Below are 21,159 nucleotides of genomic sequence, written 5' to 3' on the forward strand. Positions count from 1 at the left end.
TACTTGAGGCGGTCGGACCAGGAGGGATGGGAAATACTCAAGGATTAAATACTAAAGACAACAACAACAATAAAAAAGGCAAACAATGTCAATGAAAAGGAAAAATGGTATTTGTTTGGAGAAACCAATATAGATGTACAAGTAGTTCATAAACCAACTTAGACTTTAAAAATAAACGTAGAGCAGAAAGCCAGGCAAGGTCAAAGAATTTCCAGGACCTTCACCATGACCTCAATTCTAAAATAGCAGACCAGGGTTTAGAATACAGTCTCTAGCACTTGTACATAATTTTGTGGGAAGGTAGGTGAGCTATTTAAAGGGATTGAATTAAAAACTTTGGTCTTAGAATGGAAGTAAACATACAGTAGGGCACTGCATGTCATGAATGGACAATAATTTTTCAGCTAAATATTTCCAGTTCTGAAAAGGGACCTATGTGCCCAAGGTTCTAGCTCCAGGCTTCCCTAGCTTTGTGACCTTGGGAAGTCACTTCACATGTACAGATCTCATTTTCTTCATCTGTCAAATGAGATAGATAGATCAGAGGACCACAAATTTAGAGCTGGAAGTGACTTTAGAGGTCATCTCATACAACTGCCTCATTTTAAGGATAAAGTAACAGGCATATAGAGAAAAGTGATTTGTCCAAGGCCAGAATGAAGATCTGAATTCAGGTCCTCTGACTCAAAAGCTGGCACTCCTTCCCCTGTTACCACATTGCCTTAAGTCTCTTCTAATTTTGGGTGTGAATTACTTTAATTGAAAATTAAACTAACAAAACAAACACAAGTGCAAGCAAGGATAGTGTATGCAACTGAATCTACATTGGACATAAACAAATATAGTGAGCCATCTTGAAAATACCAAAAGACGACATGATACATACCAAGTGTTTATAAAATGTTTTATTTATTTTCCAATGCAAGTATTGTTCTGCAGATGGCCAGGATTACTTGATAAGAAATACTCATCAGTCCACAGCTTTTAAAAGGTGTTTCATTTGATGACTTATTCATGGCAGAAAAGTGGCTTTAAAAAAATCTAATTACTCTTAAGCTGCAGGGAAGGAGCATCACTGAGACAGGGTTGAAACTGTTATCCAACTTCCCCACCAGCAAAGAACAGCTTTGTGAAAATTGGTTTCAGGTCCTTGGGAAAAGGATTAGAGGAAGGGTGGGGAGATGTGTGAGTGAGTGAGTGAGTGTGTGTGTGTGTGTGTGTGTGTGTGTAGAAAACTAATGTTCACTCTGAATTTAAGGATTTAAAGTGCATTGTGTTGCCAGTAAGTCCAATCAGAATTTTTATACAATTTACAATCTGGATTTAAATATATTCACTTCTCAGTAGCTTCCTAATAACATGTGAAGAGGAACTGGGGCAACAGTCGGGGAGAGATTCCTACCACACTAGTAGGTGTAGCAGGGAGTGAAAAGGGACTGACTGGCAGCAGAACTAGATGATCCTGTGTGAACATACTGCCCTTTGGCTGCCTGGCAGTTTGCCTGAAACACAAGAAGAAAGAGGATCTTGGTTAATTAAAAAACAAACAAACCCAGTAGTTTCTCCATGTTTATTTATCATTGTCTGTCCTGAACAATCAATATGATACTGTCTCTTTTTTCTCCTCTTTTAGAATTCATAACTTTGGTTTGTACTGCATGATAATAATAACTAGCATTTGTATATCACTTGAAAGTTTGCAAAGCACCTGACATATATTATCTCATTTAATCCTCAAAACAAACCTGTGAGGTAGGTGCTCTATTATTATCTCCATTTTACAGATGAGGAAACTGAGGCTGAAGAGTTAAATGACTTGTCCAAGGTCACATGATGTCAGGGTCAAGATTTGTACTCAGATTTTCCTGACTCCAAATCCGAAATTCTATCCATTGCATCACTTAGTTGCTTCATTACTATTATTTGCTGCCCCTCTACGAGCCACTTTGTGTTCCTCTTTCCCTTAACACTGGACTCGTGTTCTATCTCATGACCCTCTGCCATCCTCCTATGTAACTTCCACATTCTGGTTGATGATGCATCATACCTTTAGCCCGCATCCTCCCTGTCCTTGAATCTCTAAACCTCCCTCTGTACTTCATCTATCAGTCATATATCACTGGACTCACTCCCTGGACCTTACTGTCACAGGACACTGCTGCCCTTTAGATTTCTCCAACTTGGAACTCCCTCTGGCCAATCACAGCCATTTTATCTTCTGCCTCTCTAATTCACTGAACCTAAAGTGCTGAACTAGCACTCTGAGCTCACTATGACTTCCCTCTGGGTTCTCATTCCCTCCTAATTCAGATTAGAAAGAATAATGGATTTGAGGTCAGAGAACATGAGTTTAAATCCCACCTCTTCTATTTACTACCTATGTGACTTTAAGCAAGAACTTTTGGGCCTCCGTTTTTTCATATATAAAATAAGGGCTGAACTAGATGGTGTATAAGGTCCTTTCCAGATCTAAATGTAAAGTTCCTATGACTCCTCAGTCCATTAACCTCCTTCTGCCTTTACTTGACTACCTATCTAGTCTAGACTCTAGTGACCTTAATGAAGTCTTCACTAACATTCCAGACTCTCTTGCTCTCCTTAACCTTTCACCATGTCTGTTGTGTCAATCCCCCAAATCACTCCACTGTCCACTTTGCCTTTATGTTCATTCACAATGCAAGGCATTGCTAAGAATATCAAGAGCCATTCTGATTTGCTACAAATCAAATTGTAAATTGCAGTTGGAAAGCAGAAGAAACAGTCTGTCCGGGAAGAGAAGAGAGCTGGGTTCCTTACCTGAGCCCGCTTCAAAAATGCCTCCTGGGTTGCCTTCTTGTTTGCAGCTTTACCCCCCCAGGCAGCAAGTGCACTGGCCTGCAGGGCCCGCCCATAGGAGAAACTTAGCTTCCAGGGCTTAGGCAGTTGGCAAAGGTTGATGGCATTTAGATTAAGAGTTGCATCTTCTTCACTCATCCCTCCAGATAGAAAGCAGATGCCTGGAAAAAGGGAAAACCCTTGAAAATGAGAGCTAAATACAACTAGCCATCATCATCTATAGGGTTTGGTGGAACTTGGGGAGTGCTACACACCATGCAAAAGTGAATGCAAACTGTCTCTCATTTCCTTTTTTTGCTTGATTTATGTGTGAAACTGATTTTGTTGAAGGAGGATGTATGTATTGTGTTGGCTTGGAAAATGAAGAAATGCAGAATTTGGGGATAACTGGGATAGAAATAGATTTAGCTCATCTTCATATTTCCCACAGCACCTAAAGTTTGGGGGCTCTATACTCAGTAGATATAATAAATGTTAGTTGAACTGAACAATATTTGAATGGAATAGAATATTATGGAATATCATTACTTCATAAGAAATGGAAAAGGGTATGGTTTCAGAGAAACCTGGGAGGACTCATATGAACTGACAGAAAGGGAAATGAGTAGAACCCAGAGAACAATTTATTCAATATCAACATTATAAAGAAAACAATGTTGAAAGACTTCAGAATTACGATCAATGAACTGACCAACCATGATTCCACAGACCTGTCTGTGTATGACACATGGTGCCTACCTTTTGACAGAGAGCTGATGTTCTCAGAGTTCAGAATGAGACATACATTTTGGGACATGGCCACTGTGGGTAATTGCTTTGCTTGACTATGCACATCTGTTACAAGCGTTTTGCTTTTTTTTTTTCTCCATTTGTGAGATGTATGGCTTGAGATATCGTTGCTAACTATTTAAGAAACAATTGTGAAGGAAGTACTCTAAAACCCTTTCAGAAGCAGGAACAAAAAGGCTGAAAAGAAGCCAAGCTCAGGGGCGGCCAGGTAGCACAGCGAGTAAGAGCACTGGCTCCAGTGTTGAGAACACCTGGAGATCGAACCCCGGGCTCAGACGCTTAGCACCCACCCAGAAACACCTGGCCGTGTAACCTTGAGCAAGTTACTTAACCCCAATTGCTTAAAAAAAAAAAAAAGAAAAGAAAAGAAGCCAGGCTCACAGACATCTGGGGCACATGGGATAGAAAAAAAGCATTACCTGGAACAGCAGCAGGGACTGTTCGGTGGAGAGCTGTGACAGTGGCCAGAGCCACCTGTTCAGGGGTATACTTCTTGGTGCAGGCATGTCCAGCTGTCACCATGTTGGGCTTCAGGAGTGTTCCCTCCAAGTAGACATGGTGGTCATTCAGGGCCTTGTAGACAGCGGCCAGGACCTAATGAAGGTAAAAGGTCAAGGGGAAAGATCAAACAGTGTTTTGTTTTGTCTTGGGCACTCCCCTTACATTATTCTAATCATAGCCCTATATGTTCTCCTCTACAGCAAACATGTCCTGTAACAACTGGGCCATGAATTCCCCAGTAACTTTTAGTTCCAGTCAGCTCAGAGATAATAATAGCTAACATTTATTAAATCATTTACTATGTGTCAGGCCCTGTGCTAAATCATTTATAATTATTATTACAATTATTATCTTGTTTTATCCTCACAATAACCCTGGGAGGTGGATGCTGTTTATTATCTTTATTTTACAAATTAGGAAACTGAGGCAAATAGAGGTTAAGGGACTTGCTCAGGGTCACATAGCTAGAGGTAGACTCAGGATTTGACTCCCAGCTCCTGACTGACTTACAAATATAATACTACTCACTACGCTTTACTTCCTTTATGAATTCTACCCCTACTCCCTATAACAATTGAGTGGTCAAAAAAATCATAGCATTCCAGAGCATAAAGTTGGCAGATAGCTTAGTTTACTCCCTTTCATTTTACAGATTGAGAAATTATAGCCTAGAGAGGGGATGTGACTTTTTCAAAGCTTCTACCTTTCTTTTGTCCTCTCTCTTTTTGCTCCCCCTTGTTTCCTCTCTCTCTATTATGGTTTTCAGACAAATTCCATTAAAAACTGCCTCTTCCTACACACTCATCTCTGTCTATGGGTTTAGGGTAGCTCCTGTTTCAGGTTAAGAAAGTTGGAAAGTTATACATTTGCCCTGAGATGGATAAATTTGGCAAGGGCAGCTTTAGTTTTTGCTGACTGTTCTCAAAACAAAAGAAGTCCTTTACTGGACTACCTAAATAATTTAAAGTGAGCCTGGATCGATTCTTATCCATTTGGGTTTTGACATCAGTGAGAACTCTTCTCTAACAGCCAGGAGTTACCTTCTCAGAGACGTACTGGCAATGCTCGAGGTCATGGTCTCCATCGGGGATGACTTCTGGCTCCACAATAGGCACCAGTCCGTTCTGAAGAGGGAACAGAAGAGATGGACATTAGATTGCCCTGCAGCCCTTTTAGGGAGTGGAGAACCAGGGAAACCAGTCAGTATAAAAGGAAGCCTCTTTGTGAAAACAAAACAGCTGGGTGTTTGTGGAACAGCAAACGAATGAAAAATTCAGCAAAGTAAAAATTATCTCTCCTTAAAATGAGTGAGGAGAAAATGAAACAGCTGCTAAGCACGAAATTTTCTTGTCTACCTACTTGCTACAGACCTCTAATGACAACTTTTGGAGGTTATTATAAACAATGCCCTCCAAGTAGGAGGGGGAAAATAAAAGTCTTCACTGAGTGCTTGTGAGCCTGACGGGAGAAGACCCTAGAAAGATGAGGCCTTACAGCCTCAGTCACTACTGGGCAGTGTCCAGAAGCAAATGAGGAGTCCAGTAGGAGTCCAGACAACCTCTCATCCACACCAGTAGCCTCCAAAGGGATTCTGACACTAACCTACTCCCAGGTGACACACACTGACATCCCATCTCCCCTCGTTTGATTGTAAGCTACCTGACAGCAAGGTCCATGTTGCACCTATATTTCTATCTTCAGTGCCAAACATAGGATCTTAATAATAATAGCCAGCATTTATATAAGGCTTAAGTTTCGCAAACGACTTTACAAATATTTAGTTTTAGCCTCATTAACAACCCTTGGGGTATATGCTATTGTTATCTCCACTTTACAGATGAGGAAACTGAGGTAAACAGGTTAAATTATCTGCTCAAGATCACACAGCTAGTGTCATAGACCAGATTTAAACTCAGGACATCTTGACTACAAGTCCACATTCTATGCACTGCTTCTTGCACATAGTTGGCACTCAATACATGTATAATGTATGTGACTTAGTCTGGGCTCAAAACACCCATCAGGAGCTGGGAAGGATTTGGCACAGCCAAAGACTCTGTGAGCTGGAGGGGAGGACCCCCTCACAGTTTAGTGGCCTTCATGCTAGGCCGCAGGTCTCAATCAGCTCCTATCACTCTTGCTTGGAGCAAACATCATGGTGAAATCTGAAAAGCAGTTGGATATTGATTGTTTCTGGCATTGGGAAAAGAGTGCCAAAGTGTGGTGAAATGGTATTAAAAATGAAAAAGGAGCCAGGTGTGTTGATGCATGGCAGTTGTCCCTGCTCCTGGGGAAACTGAGGCAGGCAGATCACTTAGGTTAAAGATTTCCAAGCTACAGCAGGGTTAAAGTCTACTGGAGGGCCACCAGGATGAGGGGTGACCTGACTTAACCTAGATCAACAGAGCAGGTCAAAGATTCCATGCCAATCAGTATTGGAATCAGGTCTGTGAGTGGCCCCTGTACTTCTAGCCTAGGCTAGAGAGGAGACCCAACCTCAAAAGAAAGAAGGCACATTTTTAAGTGAGTTTCTTAGCCAGACAGAAAGAAAAAATTCCACATAAATTTCTAGAGCAAATGTTGAGGGAAAGTACCCATACAAACAAAAATGTTTGTAGCAACTTTGTGTGTGTTTGTGTGTTAGTGAAAACTAAAATGGTTCCTAGTAATTGGGGAGTGGATGAATGACTTAAAGAATATAAAGGTAATAGAATACTATTGTGCCATAAGAAATGAAGAAAGACATGGCTTCATAGAAACCTGGAAAAATTTTTATGGACTGATATAGAGTGAAGTGAGAAGAACCAGATCAATTTATATAATAACAACCATGATGTAAAGACAACTTTGAAAGACTTTAAGAGCTCTGATCAATGCAATGAATAGCCATGATTCCAGAGGACCAAAGAGGAAGCATTGCACCCATTTAATAATATATGTATATATGTACATGCATACATATACACACATATACATGTATGTGTATCTATGAATCTACGTATCTATGTATTTGGAAATGTCTGGCCAATGTGGGAATTTGTTTTCCTTGACTATGTATATTTGCTATAAGGGTTTTCTCATTGTTATTATTTTTCAATAGTAGGGGCAGAAAGAGAAATGGGAGAGAGAAAAAAATAGATTTTTTGCTAGATGAAAAAAAATAAAATTTAAGAAAAGTATGTTGAAAATGGAGGAAGAAGGGGCCTTATAAACTCCATCATTCAAACTGAAGGACACTAACATTCCTCTGGAGAGGCAGGACTCTAGATGGCTCCTTCTCCTAAATCCAGTGTGTCTATTGTCATGCCCATGAATGAGGGATCCATCTAGTTCAACTGTCATTATGGTTTACCATGAGTTGTCCAGCAACAACGAGGTTGTCATTCTCCCTTAAACCTTTACGATTCTTCAGAATGAGGGACGTGAAAGCTGTCATGGGACACCAGAGTATCTATGGGAGGCCTAGAGCAATACCTGCTGGCAGATGCTAGCATAGCGGGCCAGTGCATTGGCATTCTCCTGGATGGCCAGGCTGGAGGGACACTGGTCAGCAATCTTCAGAACAGCCCGCCACTTTCCAAAGTCAACACCATCCTTCTTGTACTGGGCACAACGCTGAGAAAGTCCATCCAAACCTGCAAACCACAAAAAGTGGGAGAAAAGGCTTCTCTGAGAACCTGCTATATAGTGCATGGAGCCTCTAATTGGAAGGCCTAGGGACTGGAAGTAACCATTTGGCACCTCACCCTCTCTTGCTAGCTCCTTGGCTTCTCTGAACTCAGGATACATTCCCCTCTCTCTGTTCTTGAAGCTCAGCCTTCCCTCTGTGACTCATTTATGTGCTGAAAAGCCTAAGCAATTAAGTTGCATGTGACACGACACAGATGGGATTGTCCATGCTCTCAGTAAGTCTTTAGCCAAGCTTTCAAGAGTTTTAAGGGCAGGTATAAAAATAGTCATTTTGAGTTACACATTCACCAAAAAGAAGAAATGACCTCTTGACCCCAGTTACTGAGGAACTGTGTTTTGGAATGGTACAGGAATGCAGGAATAGGCCACGATTTTCAGGTAAACCATACATCTAAGCCACCAGCCTGGGGTCAAGTCCAAGCCCTATCATGTATTAGCTATTTGACATTAGACAAATCACTTTGCCTTCTCTGTGACTCAGTTTTCTCATTTGCAAAATAAGCACCTGTTCTTCCCATCTCACAGGGTGGCTGTCAGGATCAAATGTGAGACTTCACGTGACTTTAACAGATGAGGAAACTGAGATCAAGAAAGATGAAGTGACTTTCCAAAGTCCATATAGGTAGTAAGTGGAAGAGCTAGGATTCAATAACAGTCCTAGGCTTGCTATCAGGTTCAAAGGAGACTTTATATATAAACATACACAGAGATACACACATGCATATATGTATATCTGTATGTATATGGAGATACATATATAGACCTCCACATATTATACATTGTAAATGTGGATCATCACATATATACTTATATCTGTATATATGCATATTAAATAATAGCTCAAAATTGGTAACTCAAAAGTTAAGTAACAGCACAAACTAAAATCACACTCATATTATGCACACATCTGTATGTTGTATATACATATTCATACATAAAGTTTACAAATTTATGTTATATGTGCATATACATGTATGTACATATATACACTGATATGTATATATATAATTCACATGTGTGATATGCATTACATTTCATAAACTTTAAAGTACTACATAAAAGTTATTTTACCTAACTTTTAATGGTGTTATATCTTGTCTCCCCTATTTGAATGTTTTTATGGGCAGTTGTATGTTATTCATCTTTTACAAAGCTTAGCACAGGGCTTTGTCCCTAGTGGTGCTCAGTAAGTGTTTGTTGTTTGAATATTTGCTGGTACATGCACACTCATAAAATCTTTTGTAAATTTTAGCTGCTTTCCTTTCTACCGTTTGCTCTCATTCTTCCTCTTGCATGTCCAACACATGCAGGGATGCCCTATCACAGGAAGCAGTATTCTCACCTTGAATGGTGGTTTCTTCATTTGTTCCTGCCAGGGGAGCACCACCTTGGTCCAGCTATGAAAAAGAGATTATGAACATTCAGTAGATGCCAGAGAATGAAGATGGCAATGATCGAGACTTTCTTAATTCAGTTACTCTCATTGCAAGACTCTGCCCAACCAAAGGCACTGCATTATGAGATGGTGTTTGTATAAGAAAGAAGACTATGGAAATTAAGTACAGGGGTACCGGCTGTAGGGAGTATATAGGAGTCTTTTGCTAAAGAAAGTATTCCATCTTAGGTGGTGACCAAGATACAAGCCTGGGATATGGAGATATTGAAAAAGTTTAGGATAGCTTTGGAGAAAAGAACCGGAAGGGCAAGGCAGGGGTGGGGAACCTGCAACCTTAAGGTCACATGTGGCCTCTCTAGGTCCTTGAGTGTAGCCTTTTGATTGAGTCCAAGTTTTACAGAACAAATTCTTTTATTAAGGGGATTTGTCCTGTGAAGTTTGGATTCAATCAAAGGGCTGCACTTGAGGGCTTAAAGGGCCACATGTAGCCTCAAGGCCACAGGTTCCCCACCCCTGGGCTAGGGAAGGGACAGATTTGGTGGGAATGTAGGATAATGTATGGTAGGAGAAGAAACCGTATTTGAAGGGTTTGCTTGACTTCAGTTTTACCCCAGTATTTCATATAGGGAGAGAGACACAAACATTTTGGATTCTAGTGTAAGTGATGCGTTTACTGAGTGCACTGACCTTGATCCCCACCACGATCCCTTTTTCCTTGAGGATGTCTCTGAACCACTTTCCTTGGCTATCCTTCTGATAGAGAGTCTCATGGAAAAGGATCACACCCCCAATGCTCTGGTTGATGGATTTGTCCACAGAGAAGAGAATTTCTCGGAACTGACGGCGGTTTTCTTCCGTGTTTTCTACCTTGATCCTCTGCAGGCGGTTGCCCATGGTACCTAAAACAGGCAGCAAGATATGGAAGACAGGGAGAGGAATGGATCAATATGATGTCTGAGAACAATCCCCTCTAGCTTCATTAATGTGGTACAGCATAATAGATAAAGTTCTGGACTTGGAATCAAAAAGACCTCGGTTTGAATTCCACTTCAGACATTTTCTAGCTATGTGACCCTGAGCAAGTCACTTGACCACTCATTTTTCTCCTTTGTAAATTAGGGATGCTGATATCTATGGCACTTGACTTCTTGTTCTGAGATCATATATATAAAGTACTTTGCAAACATTAAAGCACTATATAAATGCCAAAGATCTTTTTGACCTAGAAATCTTAAAAACTTCAAACACTCTATGGAAAGGACACACCAATGGATCTCAGTCAAAACCCAGTAGGGGAGCAGGTAGGCTGGGCCCATCTAGTGGAACCTGCCAGCCAGGGTCAGGTGAGTCATTATTTATACTAACTACAACCAGGTATTTAAGACCTTCACCACTCAGTACTGGGTGGACAAATTGACTCTGGGTAGGCCCAAATTCGGCCTCTGTGATAAGAGGATTCCTGATTTCGGTTCAGTGATTTGACCTGAATCTCACTTTCTGTTTGCTGCATTTTTGCCTCTGCTCCTGTTTCAGATTTTTGTACTTCTGACCCCAGTTTGGTAATCTGGTCCTAACTCCAAATTGCTCACTTGCTTAACAATTTGCCAGTGAACTATACTCTAGTAGATTAGGAAGGAAGGAAGTAAAGAAATTTTAAGGAATTTGTTAGCCCAACAGAGAAGGCGGTATATGAACCCGGTAGTTTCTGTTCAAAGGGATAGAGTACTTGGAGAGAGGAAGGGGAAAATGGAGGACAAAAAACATTCACAAAACTATATAGTGCTTAGGATTGGTGGAGGTGGAAAGACATGGACAGGGCTTCATCCAAGTCAAGTCACAAGACCGTGGGGAAGGTGGAAGGATGAGTATTCCTGGTGGTCTTTCTCTTTCTGACCATTAGTGTTTCACTTGTCCCATGGGTTTCCTTCTGTTAAGCAAAGGGATGGATTCTGTGTGCCTGACTGTGCTACCAATCTGCCTGAAGTACTAAGGAATGATCTGTGATCAAGTGTGTGGCCCAGAGTCAACAGATGCTGCTTCTTTGGTTCATACCTTCTGAGATCACTCCCCCTCTGCCCTGCACAGTGCGTGCTTAAGAAGGTCTAGGAGCCTGATAGTCAGGCTAGGCTATAGATGGGAGGGTCAAGGAATCTGATGGAGACCAGCCTTCTTACTTGATAAAACAATGGAGTCTGGGCTCCTTCACTCTAAAGTTTCCCATAAGCATTTATATGCATAATTTTACTCTGAGAGTCTACCCTATTTGTGAAGAAGGATGAAGAATCAAACATTAAGATTTCTTTTGCTAAGGATAGTGACTTTTTAGAAGTTTGTTATGGAATATAGCACAATATCCTTTGTACTCACCTACAGACTCATCTGCAGCCAGGATCCCCTTGCCATCAGCAACAATGCGTTTGGCAATGGCTGAGAGCTCCTTCTTCTGCTCTGCAGTGAGTGCTGGGTAACGGTGGGCCATGGTGGTGGGTCTAGAAGAGAAAGAGAAAGAAAAAAGAAAAATGATAATATTTGGAAAATTGAGTTATAGGAATCAGAGTCTCAGAACTGGAAGAGATCTCAGAGACCATCTATTCCAACTCATAATGGAAGTCACACAGACATGTACACATGTACCCATCATTTATATCATTATCATCATCAACAAATGTTTACTAAGGGGACCACTCTATTCATGAATCTGTACTAGGTGCTGCAAAAGAGAATGAAATTTTAAGTGAGACATAGTGGTTCGTGTACTCTGTACAACTCAGTTTTGTATTTCTGCAGGGCCTCTCCTGGGAGGAGGTAGGCCAAGCCTTGGAATCAAGTGTCAACTACCTAGAAGATTCTTTATTTTGAGCAGTTGTCATTTTGCTCCCTTAGGGGCTGCACCCTTGGGATGACCAGAACTACCTTCTCTCAGGTTTAATGAATAAAATTGTTTCTGTCAGTGTTGTACAAAGACCATTGGATCTGGAGTCAGAAGACCTTCATTTAAAAGTTTTGTGAATCTCTTGAGGGCTATAAGAGAACAGACTATTTCTAAATCTGGTGCAGCAAAGGTGTCCCAGGTGAAGGGGACTGGATTTGATGAATTTAGGGATCCTTCTTACTTCTAAAATTCTGCAAGTACATTATTAGAAAGTGATATGGGCAGGATCCTTAACTTTATGGACTAGATAGGTAAAGGAATTTCTATATCTTCAATGCCCACTTGCCATGGAGTGATTTGCAGACCACACCCTTCCCAAGACCCTTTGGAAACTTGCATCACTGTAGACATGGTGACCATTTCCCCCCCATATTTTCCAAGACAGTCGCAATTTTGAAAAAAAAAACAAGTACACTTTAATGAGACTTTTCAAAAAGCATACTCTTTGTTGGACCACATGTCCCAATTTTTGGTTTGGAAATTAGATACAGAAGTACTGTGACAGCTTGAGGATGTTAGAGAATAAAGTAGTCAGGACATTAATTCAATGAGCATTTATTAAGTGCCTACTACTGCCAGGCACTGTGCTGAATGCTTGGGATACAAAGACAAAAAGAAAATCAATTCCTCTCCTAAAGAAGCTCACTACCAACTCAAACAACATTCAAGGATGTTATAAAAATCTACTACAGCTCCTGAAACTTTAAGAGGGAGAGATTTTAGAGGGGGCTAGGTGGTGCAGTGAATAGAGAGCCGGTCCTGGAGTCAGGACTTGAGTTCAAATTCGGCCTCATATACTTAACACTTACTAGCCATGTGACCTTGGGCAAGTTACTTAACCCCAATTGCCCTACCTTCCCCCTTCCAAAAAGCAAAAAAAAAAAAAACCCAAAACAAAAAAAAAAAACCTAAATGGGGTTTGAAATGATTCAACAACAACAAAGAGGGAGAGATTTTGGTTGGATACAAAGAAAATCAATCAATCAACAAGCATCTATTGAGTGCTTATACAAAGAAAAAAGTGATACAATTCCTGCTCTCAGTGAACTTACATTCTCATACAGACATACATGTATATATATATATATATATGTATATATATATATATATACACACACAAGTATATAGAAAACATTCAAAACAAATTTAAGAATATTGGGGGAGGGATGTTATAGCAGCTGGCGGAATCAGAAAAGGCCTTATATAAAAGGTAGTGATTGAATTGAGTTTTTAAGGAAACTAGGTTTAAGGAAACTTGATTGGCTGATAATAGGCACAAATGATAGCCAGTGTAAAGACAGAGATGGAGAGAGGGAAAGCTAATTTGGCTGGCCTATAGAAAGGGAGTAACATACAATTAAAGTAGGAGAAAAAAAAAGGTAGGGGACTGGGTTCCTAAGGAAAATTATATAGTCTCTATTCCTGGAGAACTTAAAGAGGATGGACAGTCATGCATCTTGTATGGTCGAGATATTTACCTGTGTAAAGGTGGAGAACTGGGGCAGATTTACCTCAGGGCATTTTGAATTTAGTGATGTGAGGTTAATATTTAGGAATATTCAGGCGAAAAGTTGTCTGCATACTAAACAGACAAACACCAGGACTATGAATATGCCTACTGAGTAACCTTTAACCACAGAGAAAGTACTGAAAGAATCTGAAATAAAAACTGGATAGCCAGTAAAGAAAACATGATTTTCTGGTGGGCATGGGTTATTTCCATGGATTGCTTTTGTTTTGTGTTTTTATTTTTCCTCCTGATGATTTCATGGCACTACTAAAAGCAAATTGATCCACTGAATAGAGCACCAGCCCTGGAGTCAGGAGGACCTGAATTCAAATCTGACCTCAGACACTTAACACTTACTAGCTGTTGTGACTTTGGGCAAGTCACTTAACCCCAATTGCCCAGCCTTCCCCTCTCCAAAAAGCAAAAAAAAAAAAACCAAAACAAAAAACCCCACAAAAACCTGATTTTTTTTTTCCAGTTTATCTTGCAGGTTTATAGCTAGCATTAAAAAAAAAAAACTGGACACAAAGAATTAATACAGTCCAAAGGAAGATAAAGGGGCTAAAGGTCTATACCAACATCAGCACAAATATTACTCTCTGTTAATCATATAACAGAGACTCAGGCTAAAGTTCAGTCCCGGAAGAGAGGAGGCCCGATAAGGAGAGGTGAGGTTTCCAAAGAAAAATTTCTGAAGCCTCCATCAACAGCCATGGGACATTTGCGTCTGGCATCTCAGGGTGTCATTTCTTTGAAAATGAGGATGTATGAAATTTGTGTGAGTTAGTCAACATTTACATTTATACCTACTTTGTGCCAGGCTCTGTCCTAAGTGCTGTGAATAAAAAGAAAGAAGGGGGGAGAGGAGTAGGGACCCACTTGTAGCAGGGAGACCAACTAGGAGATGGGAGGTAATGGGGGTCTGCTCCATAGTGATTGCAATATGAATGGAGAGAAGAGAATTTGGCTGGAGTTAAGAAGTCGTGATGGTGGGGAGGGGAGGGAGAAAGAGAGGATAGGGGGTTGAAGATGACACATAAGGTCTTGGGGGGCGAAATATAACAAGTTTGGAATTTAAGATGTCTGCATGAGTTCCAGGTGTCAATTAAGCTGCTGGAGATGAGAGACTGCAATTTAGGAGAGATGTTAGGATTGGGAAAACAGATCTGAGAATCATCAGCTTAGAGATGACAATTTCATCCATTATTGAATCCACTGTAGCTGATGAGATCACCAATCAAAATAGTATAGAGGAAGAAAAAGACCCTGGACAGAGGCACACTGGTATGTGGCTTTGTGTAGAGGTGTTGGAATGCAGAGGAAGGTGCCCTGACCTCTGTTATTCCATTCATTTTAGAGATGTTCAGGGAAAATAAAAGGGCGATCAACGCAGACCCTTGATTTTTATAGTAAAAATATAATCTAGGATCACACACATTTGTTAGAAGCTGCAAACCAAAATATGGTGGGAAGAGGAAGAGAATTTAAACAAGCCCCCCATTTGCAAATGATAAGAAACCACAACTCACAAACTCATAAGTCTCAGGCTTGTTTTTGTAATTAACTTTATATTGTATTATTATTAATATTATTGATACTGTTAAAAAAAACTTGGCTTGGAAGGCAGCTTTGGCAAAAGAGTTGAATAATAGACTTTCAGAACTCTTTAAGATTTAAATGTTAAATTACAGAATGGATGTGGCTTGACTACTTAATTCACAGAGTTCCTATTGGTAAGGCACTTTGTAAAAAGCTTCAGAAATATGACCTAATATCACAGTGGATTGAGCATTGAGGAGGAAGACTCATCTTTCTGAGTTCAAATCTGACCTCAGACACTAACTGTGTGACTCTGGACAAGTCACTTCACCCTGTTTGCCTCAGTTTCCTCATCTATAAAAGGAGCTGGAGAAGGAAATAGCAAACCACTCCAGTATCTTTGCCAAGAAAACTCCAGAAGGGGTCACGAAGAGTCAGACACAAATGAGAACGACAAAACAACAACATTATCTTGTTCGATGCTCTCATTTTACAGATGAGGAAACTGAGGCCCAGAGAGCCAAAGTGATATACCCAAGGTCACAAAGCTATTCAGCCAAGTAACAGATCTGGAACTAGAACCCTAGGTCCTGGATATAACAGTGGTTTTCCACCTATGTCACTCATCCCAGCCTAGACTAAAGACCAGGAATGTTAGGCTGCTTTTTTCTAATCTACCTATGGCCCATAAAAAACAAAACAAAACAAAACAAACTTCTCTTGGTATTTCAATAGCTTATCCATGGAACGGATACTTGTGGGATGGATAAAATTGTTCCCTCATCCCAAGCCTCCTCCTCACAGGGTTACTACAAATATGTCAGTAATTGGCAAAGATGTATAGTAGAGAAGGAAGGAAAAAAACTAGATTTATCAGGAGGCTAAAATACGATCAGAAGAAGAAACTTTTCTTTATGTTGGATCTCTTTAGTCTGAAATTCTGAACCTTCTTCACATTGCTGACTTTTTATATGTACCTTGTATATTAACTTTTTGCATTTAGTAAGACCTCACAAAGCACACGTTTTCATAGGATTCAAATATAGGGAGGGGAAAATAAAATGAATGGGCTGTGGGACCATCTGGTCCTGTTAAGATAAAGTCATTTTAGCCTGGCTGGTCATCCCAATAATATTCAGCAAAATGGCTCAAAGTATTATTGCTAGAAGCAATACCCAGTCCTATTCCTTTGGATTAATTATCTCTAATACACCCCTGGTCCCCACAGTTTGAAAGCCAGTAATACACAGGAATTTGTACTTACTATCTGGGGGAGAGAGTCTTTGAGTGATGTTAGAAGTTCCTGATGAGGAGGCAGCTGCCAAATAGGACGACTCTAGGAGTGTGCAAACTTTTTATAGTGCTCCAAACAAGGTGCCTTTTGTGTTTTGTTTTGTGTTTTTTTTTTTAACTTTTGCCCTTTCCTCCCTCCCTCGATAAGGTGGGGAGGGAGGTGTCTTACTCAACACTTCCAATTGGCTCATCAACAACCATTCCTGCCAACCATATTAGCATGAGCCTCACTTAGAATCCTCAGATGTTTGAGTTGGACCTCAGAGGTCACTTAGTGCAAAATCCTCATTTTACAGAGGAGGAAACTGAGACCCACAGAAAGTAAACGATTTGTTCAAGATCATTGCTAGTTAGGGGTCAGTTCTCCTGAATCTCTATCCCTTGGTCTTTCATACACACCTCTATTATCATTCTTACTTCTTTTGCATTTTAATTTCTTTTTCTCCTGAACTGGGGCAACCCCAAAAAAACAAACCAAAAAAGCCCTGGGAATTCTAAATTATGGTCTAGTCCTCTGTGCCTCTTGAATGGTGCCACTTTCCCAGACCTTGTGCAGTGGCTCTTTCTATTGGCTTTGCCAAAATTAGTTTGAAGAAAATTTGTTTTGTTAGAACCTTCCATACTTCCTAGGACAAGAGGAAGAAGGTGGGTGCAATGCTATCTTCTGTGCAAGGTGTTTTCTGATCTGTTGCCTCCATGATTTTGTATTTACTCTATGTGTGTGCATATGCATGTATATGTATATATATATATATATATATACATATACATGTGTGTATTGTGCAATTAAATGTAAACACATTGTCATTTCCCCTCCCCAACAGAATGTAAACTTTGAAGTCAGTTATTTTTGTCTTTGGTATGACCAGTGTATGGGGATACCAAATATACAGTGTCTGGTACATAAATTCTCATTGAAAGGAATTAATTTGAATTGAATTAGAAAAAGTACTGAATTTGCCATCAGGCACCAAACAAAAGAATTTACAAACTCCCTAGGAAGATTCATTTAAAATTGCTTCTATGAAACTGATGGATATCTCTCCAATGAAAAGGGGAATAAATGGACATGACAAGCTATAACTTTGGAGATTATGTGGTCTAATAAGCTATTCATGTTAACAAAAGGAAAAGGAAGACTTCAGCGCAATGGCTTGCAATTTGGAGAGAATTTTCTTGTACAGAGCATTGTTAGATTCTGAAATAGTTTTTTCGGGAGTTAATAAAATCTTATTCTTTGGAGGGCTCATATTGATTCTGAATTGTCTGGCTGGGACAACTTAAGTATGGTTTCATCTGAAGGCAAGGGGAAAATTAGCTGCCTTCTAATGTCCCTCCCAAGGTTCCTCTTACCTATTATCTTTAGGTAAGTCTTAGCCTCTTTCTTCCCTGTCAATGACCCACACAATCCAACAAATATCTGCTGAGTGGGGGCTTTATGTAGCATGGCCTGATGGGTAAAGAACCTGTGAGATTCTGTAGTTTGGTTGGAAGATCACATGGTGTAGTGGAAAGAACATGGGATTGAGGTTCAGAGAAGCTGTTCTTAGCTCTGCCATTTACTACCCATACAGGAAATTCATTTTGTTTCTCTTTATCTCTGTTTCCTCTGTAAAGTGAAGGGATGAGATGAAATTATCTAAGGTCCCTCTTTGGCTTTCAATCATATGAACTCCTTTGATTAAAGGGGGAGTTTTGGGTAGTAATAAGAGGTGGAGTATGGTGGTGACTGGAGAATCAATCAGTCAATAAGCAATTGTTAAATGCTCCTTATGTGCCAGGCATTGTGCTAAATGCTAGGATTGGGGACTGGTGATAAGAACATTTGTCTAGAGCCTACTAACCTCACAAGGAAATGCTTTGCAAGAAGACTGTGGCTGTTCCTTTATTAAGCTTTACTAGATGCATTAAGACCGACCCAGCAACTGTCATTCCCCTACAGTTTATAACCTTGGACTGGATTAATGAAGAAAGAACTCTGTGCCCATGCAGACTTATCTCTTCCTTCTTTCCAGGAGGGCATTTTTTCACGTGAACAGCAGCTATGCCACGCATGTCAGAAGAATGTAAAACTTCCTGCTAGGGCAGTGGCCAGTTCCAAGCCCATCCCCAACAGCTCAAGAGCTGTTTGGTGGCATCAGCATTTGAAGAGGTGCCCAAGGTTTGATAGGTAACTAAAACTCAAAGGTCAGGAGAATGATGCTATTTACTCACTGGACCTTATAGGGCAACACATCCTGGGCAGACACAGCAGAAAGAGAGAGTATGTGAATGTAATGGAATATTACTGTGCTATAAGAAAATATGTGTACAATGAATGCAGAGAAGTATGGGAAGATCTACATGAAATGATGCAGAGTGAAGTGAACAGAACCAAGAAGACAACATATACAATGACTACAACAACATAAACAGAAAAGACAACCACACACCAAAAAACAAAGTAAATATAACAAAATTATAAGGATTTAGCAGGACTCACATGAAGAGATATAAGAAGACACTCCCTAACCCAGCCTCATATAGAAGTGAGAGGTCCATAGGGGTTACACATTGCATGTGTTTTCAGACTTTTTCTTTTTTTGTTTTGCTTTAATTTTTTCAGACTTTTTCTATGTATTGTTTGGTTGTGCTGACTTTTTTTTCCCCTTCCTAAACAATACTATTTGTGATATGGGAAGGCTTTTTGGGAGAGGGAGGGATACTTGGGATAACTGTGATGATATAAGAAAAGAAGATATCAATAAAAATTTATTTTAAAAAATGGAGGGGGGTGGCTAGGTGGCACAGTGAATAGAGCACTGGCCCTGGAGTCAGGAGGACCTGAGTTCAAATCAGACCTCAGACACTTAACACAAAAACTAGCCATGTGACCTTGACTTAACCCCAATTGCCCTCCAAAAAGCAAAAAAAAAAATGGAGGGGGAAGAGAGTGAGTGAGAGAGAGAGAGAGTTTTTTTTAACAAAGAAAGTTCTAAAATGAGCAACTATAAATTCAAAAGACAGCTTTAATCCAGAGATTCTGAATATTTTTTTTGTTTCAAAGTCAACTGACTTTAGCAGTTTGTTAAAGCCCAAGGACACCTTCTCAAAATAATTCCTTGTTGTCTACATTAATAATTTAATGAAGTGCTCAATTTTAGTTAGAGGTTAATGAAAATAAAGGTGTATTTTTTCCCTCATCTAAGATCAAGGACTACTTGAAATCTACCCACAGACACCACCCCCACCCCCTTAAAGAACTTATGCTTTAGAACCTTCCATTTCCAAAGGTAAATTCATAAGATTATACACATCCATTACTTCTCTAGCCTCTTTGCCAATATCCCTATCTTAAACCCACCCTGTACCCTAGGAAGCCAGACTTCATGATTCTAACTATTGTTTATATCGACTAAGAAGACAAGATCTACATTTTAATAACCATTATTGGGTCCAACCCACATATCTCAATACACATGAGTCTTTTTGAGCACAAGCTCAAAAGTAACGAGAAAGGAACAAGTATGTAAAAAGAGGCCATCACTACAATGATTTTCGATGCTGAGATTCCATTTTTCTGTGACTGACTCAGCTATGGAAGTTAAATTGATGTTTTCCAATTCATCATCAACTGGGTAGGAATTGTTTGAATCAGTCATGTGACAAAGAAGCTAGACTAATACCTGGCACATAGCTGGAACTGAATGAATGCTTGTTCAATTCAACTGAATTTGATCATAAAAATCTTAAAGCTAGAAAGTACTTCTCAGAGGCCATTTAGTCCAACACATACCTGAAAATGAATCCCTTCTACAAGACATCAGGCAAGAGGTTATATCATCTTTGCTTGAAAGCCTTCAAAGAAGGGACCCCACTATGATGCAGCCCATGCCATGAAGGGATAGCTCAAACTGTTAAGAAATTTTTCATTTTATCAGGTATAAATTTACCTCTTTGTAAATTCTACCTATTGGTACTAGCTCTGTGCCCTTTTTCATATGACAACCAGCTCTTCAGTACTTGAAGGGAGCTTTTAACCAGCAGTGTGCCAGAGCCAGCTCATACTGGCTCTTGGTAGAGGCAGTTATTAAATTTTCAGTGCTAACATTTACACCTAGGAAATTTGTAGCAAAATCAGAACTTGACTTATTGTTTTGTTGATTGTATAGTCTTAAGAAAGTTATAGAGAAAATGTTAATAATGCATATTAAACTTAAAAGTGTTTATTTTTATTTTTCTTACAGGGTGGCTAAGTGGTGCAGTGAATTGAGCACTGGCCCTGGAGTCAGGAGGACCTGAGTTCAAATTCGGACACTTAACACAAAAACTAGCTGTGTGACCTTGGGCAAGTCACTTAACCCCAACTGCCCTCCAAAAAGCAAAAAAAAAAAAAAGATTAGACTTCCTAAATAGCCTGAGTGTTATGATGGTGCTTTTATAAAACTTTTGTTAAAAGATTCCATTGTTTCAAATAATATGTAGTTAGAAATTATAATAGCTAATCCATGATGATGCATTTGAGCTTTAACATATCTTAAAATGAAATTATCTCTAACAGATTATAAAGGAATATTTTGGGAAGGTAGATTTCACATTGCACCCATACTTGTTACAAAGAAAAATAATTATGCATCCCATATGTATCCCATATAATGACCATATCTGACAATGTGTACAATATTCTGACCTAAT

At 39.8% G+C, this 21,159-nt stretch overlaps 1 protein-coding gene across 2 annotated transcripts in view; it reads right to left on the reverse strand.

Annotated features, from left to right (window-relative positions):
• Nucleotides 1–890: 890 nt before the first annotated feature.
• The window catches only part of ALDOB (aldolase, fructose-bisphosphate B), a 57,784-nt gene continuing 37,515 nt past the window's right edge, over nt 891–21,159 (reverse strand). The window contains exons 1-9 of one of the 2 annotated variants that reach the window (XM_069090626.1): nt 16,457–16,530; nt 11,579–11,700; nt 9,899–10,110; nt 9,158–9,212; nt 7,600–7,760; nt 5,166–5,249; nt 4,044–4,218; nt 2,797–2,996; nt 891–1,502 (exon numbers count right to left, since the gene is read on the reverse strand). In XM_069090626.1, coding sequence (XP_068946727.1) covers nt 1,407–1,502; nt 2,797–2,996; nt 4,044–4,218; nt 5,166–5,249; nt 7,600–7,760; nt 9,158–9,212; nt 9,899–10,110; nt 11,579–11,690 — 1,095 coding nt within the window. In that variant the 5' untranslated portion in view covers nt 11,691–11,700; nt 16,457–16,530 and the 3' untranslated portion in view covers nt 891–1,406. Of the gene's footprint in view, nt 1,503–2,796; nt 2,997–4,043; nt 4,219–5,165; nt 5,250–7,599; nt 7,761–9,157; nt 9,213–9,898; nt 10,111–11,578; nt 11,701–16,456; nt 16,531–21,159 lie in introns of those variants that run through there. The other variant, XM_069090625.1, reaches the window with a different exon arrangement.

This window comes from Petaurus breviceps, unplaced genomic scaffold, assembly GCF_028583685.1.
Source record: "Petaurus breviceps papuanus isolate PSGF00001 unplaced genomic scaffold, PetGlider_PUasm1.0 187, whole genome shotgun sequence".
Lineage (NCBI taxonomy): Eukaryota > Metazoa > Chordata > Mammalia > Diprotodontia > Petauridae > Petaurus > Petaurus breviceps.